We start from the raw sequence: 13,444 nt of genomic DNA on the forward strand, positions 1-13,444 counted from the left end.
TGGTTTTTAGACGCAGCGCTGTAATGCATACCTAGAAAAATGTACAGTATGAACGTAGGTGGACTTTTTTTATCAGTGATTGAAGACCTATGCGGTCCATGCTTGCTATTTGTAATTTAACACAAAAAAAATTCTGTTGTCAGTTTTTTTGCATTATTAATTTCCAGTTTTTTGAGGCTTGCTTTGATAGTGCCAGTGAAGTGCAGATACTTTTTTGGTCTTTGACCTTTTCTACAGGTGACTTATCCTTCATCCTCATTAAGGGCTATCACAGTGCATCAGGCATCAGACAGCGGGGAGTGGAGTACAGGACCACAGTGAACCAAGTCATCCACTACTAATTCTTGTTTATAAATGGAGATTTACTCGCAGTATGTGCTATAAGAAGTATAGGCAGGGTGTTAATGCAAACATAAAGTGTGTGTGTAGAGAGTTTACCAACACTAAGCAGTTTCCTTTTTGTATTTCTTTCTGTATCTGCCCCTTTGGAGAATTAGGTGGACCATGTATCTGGCTCTCTGACCTTCACTACTTCATGTTTATTTGCATTGGTATCACAGTGTTACCTGTTGCACCTCATGCAGTGTAGAGACCCTTATCACTAAAGACACTAGTACCAGGAAAAGTATTGCATCCCCCCCCTAAGTATTTGAGATGTACCTGATAGCCAAGAAATCTTGAGGACCATACTGGTGGTTTTGCATGTTTTAACCCAATTACTACAAATCTTACACTGTATTGTCGTCCATTTTTCAGTTTATAGGTTGGTTTCCGACCTTCCAGGCAGCTGCTGGTTTCTGTAAATGGCACTAATGTTTAAAAGTAACTTGAAACGCTTTTATTGTGTGGTGGTTGCAGTGGTAATACAGTGACCAAATCTCCCTTGTGGATGCTTTCAAAGAAGCTCTGACATCACAATTTCAATATTTTTTCAGCTGTCAAAGTAAGAAGACAATGTAATAATGTGTAATGTGAAGTTTCTTGTATGTTGGGTAGTTTTGCGCTTTGGCAGCCACTGCTTAAATTCCCCAATCTTGACGCTTGAACATGAACTTACCAAGCACCAGTCCAACTTGGATGTATGGACGGATGCACCAATCTAAGTCTCCTGATACCCACAACCAGTGTAATACCAGTACTCTTTTTTTCCCCCAAATTTATAAATTGCATACCTCACTGAGTGGAGCTTCAGTTGAGTCATTTTATTTTGAAGTAACATCCTGTGGCATTAAAAAAAAACTGAGCCAGAGTCACGTCCTGACTCATGAAGGAAACACTAAGTTTTATAATGACACTGAGAAACTAGTTTATTTGGATCAATTATGTCAAATCAATACGTGATTGTAAAGTAAGATCGACGTGGGCACTGATGATCAGTGCATCTCAAATCAGTTTCATGTCACTCACAAGTTGTTTTTCTTGAATGAAAACCAACTAGAAGCTGCTGAGAAGACAGGAAGTCAATCTAAAAACTGATGATTTGATAAATGGTGGGAGGTCATGTACCAAGTTTGAACTCTATTTAATTTAATGGGGCTAAAATATCTAATTCTCAAAAAAATACCAGTGTGGTCCTCCATTTAGTCTGCTAAAGATGACACTAACCTTGTGTGGAGGACGTAGGCAGCCAACCATTAGAGCAGCTGTCATTAAGAGAGTGTGGATGCCAGTATTTAAGCAGAATGATTATACCAGTATGAAGACCCCAAGTATTTATCAGTAGTTGTGTTAAGATTTACTGTGTGTTGAGAGCAGCTCACTTTCATAGTGAAGAACCAATGTTGTATTTTAAAACTTGACACTACAACTCTGGCACATGGTGAAGGGCTGACTGGCTTTTAGTTGTGGGTTTGGTAGTTTTGTCAGCAGCCCATTGGTGCAGTGTGTTTTTGACACATTTAATCTCAACATATATGAGCTGGAAAGAGGGAAGGCCGTCTTCTGTGTGACACTTAGATCTCTTTCTCGTTCTTTCATTCTTGTCCATTTTATGAGCAAGACTGGACTGGTGTTTCACTACAAAACTCTTATTTATTGCCTCTCATTGCCTTGAATAACGATAGACGGCGTCGCTGGCTCGTTAACGGTTTTCGGAGCATTTGCTCTCGTGGCCGGGGCTGTGTGATGTCCCTTCCTGTGGGCCTGTCAGAATGAGTGGAAGCAAACTTATTATCTTTCAGACATCAGTTTGGAGTCAGTGCATATTCAAAAAAACTTAAGCTTGTTCCTTTGTTGTTGTTTTTTTCATTTTCTTTCTGTGTATGATAAGAAGACATTACCAGAACACTATTATTTAGGACCACTTGATTTTATTTCTTTCCTCACTCCAATGAAACCTGAAGGTCAGTTGTGTAGTGGTGTATAAAATGCTGTTTTTTTTCCTCTTTATTTTGTATGTAAACCAAATGTAAATTATGTATTATACTGAGTGTGCCAACCCCACTCTATCTAGAGCCAGGCTCTCTCTAAGTGCCAACGCTGTGGTCATTATCAAAAGGACCACCACCCGAGATGGTCCCCCTTTTTAAATAAAACGAACCAGAGACTAAAAGGATAGATGATTAAGTACACACAAAGACTTTATTCTGTATTTAAGATTGAAGATTTAAAAGATAATCTGCTGTTTTTTAAGAAACTGTAATTATAATTGCATGTGCTGTTTATTTTGTGTTGGAAGTGAGGGCTTGGATGTTTTCATTGAAGCAGAGCCCTTGATGAAGGGGGTTCAATCAGTTGGTTATTATCGATTATTGATTTACATAACTCTTGCCATATTTTTTTATGTGTTTCATGTATTTGTTTCAACCACTGTTGCCTGATCCTCATTCAAACATGAACATGACTTATGATCATTGCCGCCTTCTAAGAGAGAAACATAATGACAAGGTATCTGTTTTAAATTGAAATAAATTTGTTCCTATACTTGCTGATGTGTGCATTGAGTGGGTTTCATGATTGTGTACGTTGCTGACATCTGAGGTTGTAGTATTTCTGTAAAGACACAAGTACAACAGGTAGTAACGATCTAGTATCTTTTACAAACAAATATTATTATAATTTCCTGGATTAAGTCTTATAATAAACAAATAACTCTTGGCAGACTTTATTTGGATCAATTGAGTGTTTTCTAAGAAGGTGTTCCTGAAAACTGTGGCTACCTCAACGTCCCCAAGGGTCTGGCTGTGATGGCCCCCTATTATCTCGTTCTATTACATATCATGGCTGCAGTAGAGCTGATTACAGTTTTATAAATAAATCAAGCAGCCAATGTGGGTTCAGATTAATTTGAACAGTAAAGGCTTTGAATTACTGATTCAGTTTTAATACGCCAAAATATCCTCAATCCATCTGTGACACAAAATTAAACTGATGTCCAGACAAATTTAAAAAATAAATAAAAATAATGTTCACTTTGTACGAATACATGACATAATTAACTACGAAGAGGCAAATAATGATGCGGAATAGTTATGTAGATGTGAAAAATGACCAAAAAGACAACGGCAACTGGAAAGAGACTCAAGGAAACAGAAAATGACAATAGCAATGACATTGCTATGATATCTTCCAAATACAATTAGTAATAGTGTGGACAGAACAAGCTGATCTACTGACGCCAGAATTGATGTTGGTATAAATGTTACCATTGGACAACAAATGCATTATTCGGTAACCCTTTAATTTAGCCTACAGGCTGTTAATTATGTGATAAAGATTACACATGCTTTTCATGCTTTGAATTTTTTGGGAAAGGCCAGAATTTTTCTCCGCCAAGTCCTTGCAAATAGCTGTAGCCTATTTCTGGGCTATTTCTACGCAATCAGTCGTTGTTTTTTGGCTATATTTCTCAACATTACTATGAAATTGACCGTTATTTCTAGGATACTTCCAGACATTATGACACAATTAGGCTTTATGCAGAGCTCCACTACTTCCTGAAACTAAACAAGCTCCTTTATTTCCTGTCTTACATTATTGGACAAACTGATTAATCCAGGTGTGTCTGACCATTGTTGTGACTACTGAGGTCAGAGTCAGACACACCTGGATTAATCAGGAAATAAAGGAGCTTGTTTAAGTTCAGGAAGTAGTGGAGCTCTGCATAAAGCCTATATTGGTATTTATTGGCTTTTTCTTGACATTATCACATAGCCTAATTAACGGCCTGTAAATTAAAGGGTTACCCATTATTCTATTGCTAATGGGAAAAATTAACATTGATAATTTTATGTATGTCCAGCTCAGGGCCCTAGTCACCTGCTTGGGTTGCCTGCCCTGGCCCACCACCCCAGGCTGCGGGCGCCGGCCCCCCCTCTCGGTCTCTCTGTGCGCGGCCCTGGCTGCGGCTGATAAGCGGGTCAGTTCATCTGTGTGTCACACGGGGCGCCCGCTCCTGCGCTGCTCGGTTTGTGTTCCGGGTGATGCTGCTCTTCTCTTCAAAGCAGAGGAAAGTCGGGGGCTCATGTGTCAACATCCAGGGTTTCCCCCGGGGAGGCGTATAGCGTTAACGTTATTCCAAAAAAAAAAAAAAAAAAAAACCCTGACTGACGCCGCTCCTGTGAAGACCCTTTTATTATTATTATCCTGTTATAAGCCTGTTCATCCTTTGGAGGCCGCCGCGGTGTTTCTGACATTAAACACCACAAGACGATCTTCGGCTTGTGCCGCTTTGACGTTAGCTGACGTTATTGTAAACGATGACAACGATGAGTACAAAGTGCGAATAGCGTCTCCAATCATTTAATAATATCTAAGGGGGGGACCTGTTAGCTTAGCCGGCTAGCCTGGTGGTGGTTTGGTTAGAGCAAAAAGAAACGGACTGAAACACACTGCTGACATGATGTTTCCTCAATCAAGACACTCGGTAAGTTTGACTAGTTGAACTTATTAAGCAACGAAGCTAAGCTAAGCTAACGCTAGTTAGCAACCGACAGACAGCTGAGACTTTAGCAGGTAGCTGTCAGCTCGCCTCACAATACAGGACCACTGAGCATCTCCTCACGACGTTTATACCTTTTATAATACAAGAGAAGCGTCCTCTTAAAACATTCAAATAAAAAAAGTTGTTTTGTTTGTCGCTAACTTGCCTGTATGTGCCTTTAAAATGCTGTCTGTCGTTAGCTAGCGCACTCAAAACAGCTAACTGAAGTTGATGGTTCAATGTGGGGGAGCAAGTTGGTGTGTTCGTCTGCATTGATTATCTCGTTTGTTTGTGAACAAACTAAATGTGACATTGGCAGGAGGAAATACACTTTATGTTTTTAATTATTTGATCAAAACTGCAAATCTTCATGCAGATATTGGTTATAATTCCAATCAATACTTGGTATTTTTAATGAGAAACGCGATGGGTTGATGGACAAATTACATTATTCCATATTTATTTTTGACAGACGAACAACTAATGTCAAATTAACTGTATCTAACCACTGTAAACAGTGAAAGGTGAATAAAAACAAGTATTTGTACACAGTACCAAAACCAGGAAGAGGTATAAACATTTTAGTTAAAGGCTTTAATTGAAGCATCAGTGTTAACACTCTCTAAATACTGGATTAATTTGAATACCAATCAGTATTAATGCAGGGTAGAATAAAGTTGAAATGATCAGGGCTGCCTGCACCTAACAATTATTTTCAAATTCAGTTGATCTGGTCATTATTTTCAAAGAATTATCGACCAGTTGTGCATAATGACAATAAATCATTGCTTTCTGATGTCCAAAGAGTTGTCTTGAGATGTCCAGTTTGGTTTGACCAGCAGACCAAAACCCAAATATTGGACCCTAAAAGGGCCTTTTATTCCAATCAATATAATCAACTAAAGTTTGGTGCTCTTGAAAGAAAAACAAACAAACAAAAAAGTTCATTGAATATCTGTAGATTTGAATTGTTCTTGGCACAGGACAGTACTTTTGTATGTCAGCTTGTTTGCTTGGACATTGCGGTGGGCGTTTCTCAATATTTTCTTACATATTATCGATCAGACGATCAAGTGAATAAGTCACAGTATTAGATTAATATAGAAAACAGTTGTTGCAGCTACACTGTAATGATTTTATAAGAAGCCAATGCCACTTCAGACTTTATTGTGCACCACCCAGAGAAGAAAACCACAAATTAGGGAAGCGAAATAACTAAGCACAGACAATTGACCAAAGCGAAGACAGTGTTGTCTCTTGGTCACACAAGGCTGGTTGAATGTACTTGTATTTTCTTGGTGGTTGTTTCGACATATGACTGTTGTTCCTCTTTCTAAAACCAAGCGGGACCAAAGATCTTTCTAAAGATCCAGTGACAAGGAAGACAAGTTTAGTGTCAAACCGCTGGTGATAATTATAAGCCTTTATCACCGCTTGAGCATGACTCACATTCACACCTATGGAAACTTTAGTTGCCATTTAAACTTGTTGCTGCAATATTTTTTGCAGTTTATTGCTCGGTTTCAAAAAATAATTTCCCCCGGAAGGCTGACTCAGTTAATTTTATATTATCTAAAATGTTACAAAAACAGTGAAACAGGCCATCACTCTTTTGCATAGTCCAAAATCCAGCAATTTTCTTAAAAATTCAACCACTCATCATTGCTTCCCAAAGTTTATTCAACAATCAGGGAATCAACAAAGTCTGAAAACTTCACTTGTACTGTTGTTAAATCATGTCAAGTGCATGAACTTTGCATTTTGGATGCAGAGTTTCAACCTCTGTGTAACCAAGCGACTCCATCCTCTCCATTCAGTCCCATAATCCCGCTGGAAACCTCTTGCCCTTGTGCCACTTATTTAGAGAGTAATGAGGTTTAGGGCACAGGATAAACCCTGGATTACGGCTTTGGACTGATGGTCTAAGCGCCGTCTATACATAACCAGACTTCTAATACAGCCTCTAAATACCTCTCACATATGTGCAGCACGGGCACAGGCACGCTTTAATCTCGCCTTCTGTAAACACATTTCCTCAATCAACACAGTCTGTGCTCTCTGCAGGAGCCAGACCAGTGTTTTTTTCTGTTTTTTTTTTTAAAGAGGAGTGTGTTGTGTTGTGTAACATTTTGTCACAGACAGCTGTTAAATATGTAATTGAGTGCGAGTTGATCTCCCTTTCCTGGTTGTAGGGGACGAGATAAACTCACTCTCGCCTTCTTGATCTCATTTCACACTCTAACACAGACTCGAGGCTCGGTTAGGCCAACCTTCATTTTAACTATCCTCTCACAGGGTTAATCTCAGAGGTCACGCTGCTGTTTCGAAACAAACCCAAACACACTTAAATTAAAACACGCACTCATCATCTGGTTTCTCAGCAGCTTGACAAAAGACAGTTGCCTGTTTGTTGGACAGTTTATAGTTCAGCAAACGAAACACTGATGTATCAGTGGTACGGCCGTGGTTCAGAGTTTGTGGTGATAAATGAACATGGAGCATTTAATGCAACGTTCTCATTTAATGCAAAGTTTCTGGAAGTGTTCATGTTGTTGTTTCTGTTGTTTTCCCAGGCGTCCTCTCAGTCCAGTCAACCTCTCAAGTTCACCACTTCTGACTCCTGTGACCGCATCAAGGACGAGTTCCAGTTCCTCCAAGCACAGTACCACAGGTTGGTTGGTTCACACTAAACCCACACACCCACACATGTTTCACACTATCACTATAAGAAGAAGTCACAAAGAAGTAGTGCTGTGTCTCTGAGCTTCATATTCACTGTGATGTTTGTTTTCTATTAGAGACTGTGACGATACAATGAACATATTAGCAATAAAATAAGTACTGTGGTCTTAATTAGCTCAGCGTTGCTATGAGAAATGTTTTCATTGATGTGTTTTACAGCTGAAAATGCACTGAGTGAGTCCCTTGTGTGTCTGTTGTTTTTGCAAAAGTGCATTGAAGATAACACTTTTGCAGATTAACTTGTGTGCACCCATAACGTTTTAGAAACCAGCTCATGAAACTAAGTGTTGTCAGTCAGGTGTTTGTTCCCACGCTGTCCTCTCATGCTCCGTTTTATATATTTTTTCTCTGAACAGTTTGAAGTTGGAGTGTGATAAACTGGCCTCTGAAAAGTCAGAGATGCAGCGTCACTATATCATGGTAAGTTGCTGCTGTCCCTTTTTTCAGTGTCATGGTGCTTTTTTAATCAGTTGAATACAATCTCTGGTATGATTTAGTGTATTCTAACTTTTGTCCCCTTCACTCTCTGTTTACTGTAGTACTATGAGATGTCCTATGGGCTGAACATTGAAATGCACAAACAGGTAATCACCATCCTCCCAGAAAACATTTTTCTTTCATGAGCCACTTGTGTGTGGAGATCTGCTCTAATATATTTTTTCCCCTGTTAATTGTTTTCTTTGCAGGCTGAAATAGTCAAGAGACTGAATGGAATCTGTGCTCAGGTGCTGCCTTACCTGTCACAGGAGGTAATGACATTTACAAAACAATACATTGATTGCCCAATTGAGGGGTCTATGCCCAAACATAATTTCCAGCTAATTCTTCTTCCAATGATCTAAACAGCTATGTAGTATGACCGTGTTGTGCCTTTTGGTTCCAGCATCAGCAGCAAGTCATGGGCGCCATCGAGAGAGCCAAGCAGGTCACACCGCCTGAGATGAACTCCATCATACGAGTGAGCTTGATTTCACTGTCTATACTACCACTGATATTGTCTTCATGTATGTGAGGCTGAAGATATTTAGCAACAGACTGACAGCCATTATGTTACCAAATCTCACATCACTACTCTCATAGTCCATTTTACCTCGAGCAGGAAACTCAGAGGCTGGAAAATGAAGCAAACACAGACATACCAAAAATTACTAATGTCAGCCCGAGGCTGTGTCCGAATACATGTCGATCCCCAAATCCTCCCGTGTTAAAACGTGCAACTTCAGAGCAGAATTTGACATGTGTACAACCTGGTTTACAGACAGTTTTTGTCTTTATGGCCAATAAAGACTAAACTGTGACAACTCAGTTTTTACATAACTTGTTAAAGTCTCATTAAGGCTTAAAGTTTTGCATAATTGCAGCTTTGAGTGACAGTTGAGTGAGCGTATTCTTGCCACAAGCTGGAAAGTGCTGAAGTTTCAGTTTCTCACACACACACACACACGCCCTTCCACATTTATGGATTAGCTGGCAGTTTAGCAGAGTCGGGTACAGGCAGGATGGCGACAGCAGAACAGCTCACTCGGAGCTCCAAAACCTGTGGGTGGCGTCACAGAGGCTACGTCCATCTTTATTATTTAGTTGATTCGTCTGTGATTCTACCTCTAAATCATGTGAAATTCATTCATGCACATGTCTGTATACACATACATTAAACTCCTATCATCTCTTATGGGTCTTATAGCTTCTGAACTGATTGTGTTTCGACCATCTGTGTGTTTTCAGCAACAGCTCCAGGTGCAACATCTGTCCCAGCTCCAAGGCCTGGCCTTGCCCGTGACCCCGCTCCCCCTGGGCCTCACCCCTCCATCTCTGCCCGCCGTTTCTTCCAGCTCCGGCCTGCTCTCCCTCTCCTCCATCCTGGCCAACTACTCCCACGGCCAGGCCCCGGTGGTCAAGGAGGACAAAGCCCGGGACGCTGCAGAGAGGGCACCCAGAGGAGACGACGGGGACAAGTCAGACTAGTGCCGACACAGCGAGGAGGTTTGAAAGGGGGAATGGTTAGGGGATGAAGTGTCGAGGAAAAAAAAGAAAAAAGAAAAAAAAAAAAAGAAAGGAAGATGAAAATGTAAATGGAGATTGATGTAAGTCTGGCTGCCTGTCTGCTGAGTGTCGATGTAGAGGAGTAACTGCAGGGATGATGACGAGAAGAGAGAACAGAGATGAAACTTTTGGATGTTTAGAGAATGAAACTGCTGAGTGGTTGAGAGTGAACGTTCTTATTATTTAGTGGTAATAGACTCAGTTCAGGCTTCTAGACTTTAAATATATGCTTTTTTTTTTTTTTTTTTTTTAGTATAAGCCACTGTTGTTAGGCTTAACCAAGATAAATGTTTTCCCATTTGGAGAGAGAGCTGAGGATGAAAGCTAACAGCAGTCTCCCTTACATGGATCTGCCTCTCACAGGTTTATCTTTCCTACTTCTTGTTGTTATCAGATCTGTATTCTATGTTTTGTTTTTTTTTGGTTTATTTTTTTGTAGTCCCTCTGATTGTCTCTTACTGGTCCCTGTCTGCCAGTCACAGTTTAAAGTAAGTAGTTTTAACAACATCTCAGTTCCCTGTAGCTCGAATCACATTTTTCCAAAAAATGTCGACTGGAGCTGTTTGGTACCGTGATATTGTGCATTTATGTACTTGGAGCCAAATTAAATCTTAGCCACATGTTAAATGGGATGTTTTAAAGGGACATTTCACTTGTCAGGTGCGTTCGAACCCTTTCAAAACCTAAACCACCCATTTTCATATGACCAACCACTGGATGCATTACCTTAGCGGTGTACCTCAATCCCAAATAAATGGGATTTTATTCCATGAAAAACCCTATAGTTTGTACAAATGATAGTATACCCAGCTTTGGGGTTAATTTGTGTTTCATAGGCCTAGCTACTGCTGCTGCTACATGCGCTACATGGCATGGACCATGACTCGTCTTTAAATGACAATAATATACGCTCTGAAAAAAATTGACTTTATTTTGACATGTTGTTTTCGTGAAGTAAAAGACAGGCTATAATTAGTCTATAATTGTCTGTGTGTGCTCGAGTGAATGTGATTGGAAAGAAGAAAACACTTGCTTAATTTAATTTTTTTTAAAGCACCTTTTGTATTTTCCTCACCCTCCTGCCTCAGTCCTTCCCCCTCGTTGGTCCGCTCTCTAACAAACTTGAACAGGATCTACGCTTCAGAACCAGATGATCGTAACCAACAGACGAGTACTGTATTTCTGTAAGTTAGCAGAGCACTTCAGTTTATACTGAGACTGTATCAAGCACCTGTCTTTTCCTATCTTGCGTGTGACTATGAGGGGAGGAGATCCTCCCTTTTTTTTGGGGTTTGTTTGTTTGTTTCCCATTGTTTTGATGAAGAATGTGTCCATGGTGAGTTGTTAAAGCTCTCTTAGCAACAGCAAACATGCGTTCCTTGCCTCAGAAAACAGATTTCATCACCAGATTTTATGCTGGTGGCCAAATTCTTGAGCCCATTGGCACAATAAAAAAAAAACTGAATATTTTCAAACAAAGGCTTTGTCCCACTTCCACACTACAGATTCCATAGAGCGTATATACTAGCTACCTATTTGGACAATTTCCTTATATTGTAGTTCAGGTACAAGACAAGAAATACAGTTTTGCTTTAGCAGGGAGTGATATTAGTGTGTGCCAACAAATGTGGACTCTGGACAGCCACTGACAATTATACTGCAACAAACTAACAACATTATAATACATAGACAAAATAAATGAAACTGAAAACACTTGAGCTGTGAGTGTACTGCTGATGGTCCTATATCTCAGTGCACAAAGTAAACAACAGCTGGTCAAACCTGTAGAGTAAGTGAATAAATAAACTTGTTGACGATGACGAAGCAGCTGAAGGAACCTGGGAGAAACATTTTGCCGTCTCAAAGTTACACATATAGTAGTGGATTTCTAAAGTTCCAGTTTAAATGGCATCTGGTGAAGCGGGTGTTGCATCCCTTCTTGTTAGTACAAAACTGCCAGAGTGTCCTGGCTGTAAAAAACATTATACTCTAAAGGTTAATACACTGTGTAGTGTGGAACTGGGACGGTTGTGAAACAGGAATGTGCATGTTTCAGGCAGCAGAGGGCGGCAGTGCTCTCTCGCTGCATCCAGAGAGGTCCAGGTCAGTATGTTGTGTTCACATCGTCACCACCGTTTCACCGCTGTTCCTCCTCCTCTCCTCTCGTCTTCGGTTGCTGAGTGTGTGGACCAAGCACTGGTGCACTGCAGGTGTTAGCTGTTACTCCCCTGTAATGTGAGCGCTTCCCAGAGCTTTGACAACCCACCGTCAAATGTCTGAGCACGTCCGAGATTGGAGCATAAACCTTTTCTCTCTGTATTTTATTTTGAAAAGCACTTAAGTTGTGGCTCAGTGCTCTTTCTGGTTTTTGTTTTGTTTTGGGTTTTTTTCTTCTCCTCCTCCTCCTCCTTCTTCTTCTTCTTCCTGTCTGTGCTAGTGTTGGGAAGCTGTATGGTTTCCTTCCCTGGAGATTTGACTTCAATACATCGAGTGTGAGAACAGATCAGTTTAGTCATTTGCACTCTGTATGCTGACGTCGGTCTCTGTAGAAAACCTCCTTTGGCAAAACTCAGACATATGAATGGTATGTGTGTTTGTTTTTGCTGTGAAGGGCCAATTTGTATACATATGAATATATCAATATACATATTTTTTAAAGCATTTTTGTATGTTTCAAAGCTGCTTTTTAATGTGTGTGTATCATGGAAGACTTAAGTGTTGTATGTGTGCATTATAAGCCTACAGTAAGAGAGGCACAATGTTGTATACCATGTTGTTTTTCCTGTTTTTTTTCTCTCTCCCATTCTCTCAGTAGGCAGTAACACTTAACATTGTTTTCTAGGTTTGTAAATGTTTTATCCTTTTTTTTGTGCAAACAAAAAAACAGTTTAATGTGTTGATGAACACAGTCTCATTTTAAAAATACCTGGGGCAAAAAAAAAAAAAATGTAAACAAGCAACTGTGTACTCCTAATGAGAATGAATCAACCTTTTAGCAGTAAGGAAGCTTCTCTGGTGCCTTACAAATAAAAGACGTGATTGAGAGTGGCTATTTGTCTGTGCATGAGAGGGGGGAGAAAAACAATCTGAAGGACAAAAAGGCAACATTAAAGGACATCAGAATCACTTCAGCACTGGATTATTGGAGCTCGTCATGAAGTCATGAAATGTATCATTGTAGAGCCCGATCAAAATGTTCAGTCCAGTAGTCGACTCCCCTGCACCTTCTGCGTCATGAGGTTTGGTACTCTTCACTGACTCAGAAACAAGTTGACATTTTCAGGAGTGAATTAGATTACAGGAGTCACAATGTAATTAGAAATTCCCTTGAGATGAGTCGTAGATCACAGTATGAGTCACCACATAACCATGATCTTGTGATGTGTTTTAGAAAGTGTCTTTCAGCCCTTTGTTTTGATTCACGTAACACTTTGAACAAGGTTATAAAAATCAACTGTTCGTTACTTGCCAGGCAACAAGCTGCAGGCAGACACAGTAGGGCTTTTAGTAGCGGAAGAGCTATTTATTCCCCTTTTGGAGTTGAGAAAAACAGTTATGATGAAATTGAATATTGGACTTAAATTCATTAGTGGACATGTTGCTTCATGCCTGCTGGATGTAGGAATAAGCAGCTGCTTACAGGTTCATGATATCCACTTAAAGAGGCAAATGTGTAAATGTTGTGTTTACAGTTTGTTGCAAAAACTTCAAGAGAATAAAAAAAAATTAACAGGTTTA

At 39.9% G+C, this 13,444-nt stretch overlaps 1 protein-coding gene across 1 annotated transcript; it reads left to right on the forward strand.

The window, feature by feature from the left end:
- Positions 1 to 4,399: 4,399 nt before the first annotated feature.
- LOC311005303 (TLE family member 5-like) lies at positions 4,400 to 12,755 on the forward strand. The gene is made up of 7 exons (XM_083997672.1): positions 4,400 to 4,864; positions 7,495 to 7,592; positions 8,020 to 8,083; positions 8,203 to 8,247; positions 8,350 to 8,412; positions 8,547 to 8,621; positions 9,389 to 12,755. The coding sequence occupies exons 1-7, from the start codon at positions 4,838 to 4,840 to the stop codon at positions 9,626 to 9,628; spliced, it is 612 nt and encodes a 203-aa protein (XP_083853798.1). The 5' UTR covers positions 4,400 to 4,837; the 3' UTR covers positions 9,629 to 12,755.
- Positions 12,756 to 13,444: the final 689 nt, after the last annotated feature.

This window comes from Trachurus trachurus, assembly GCF_905171665.1.
Source record: "Trachurus trachurus genome assembly, chromosome: 22".
Classification (NCBI taxonomy): Eukaryota; Metazoa; Chordata; class Actinopteri; order Carangiformes; family Carangidae; genus Trachurus; species Trachurus trachurus.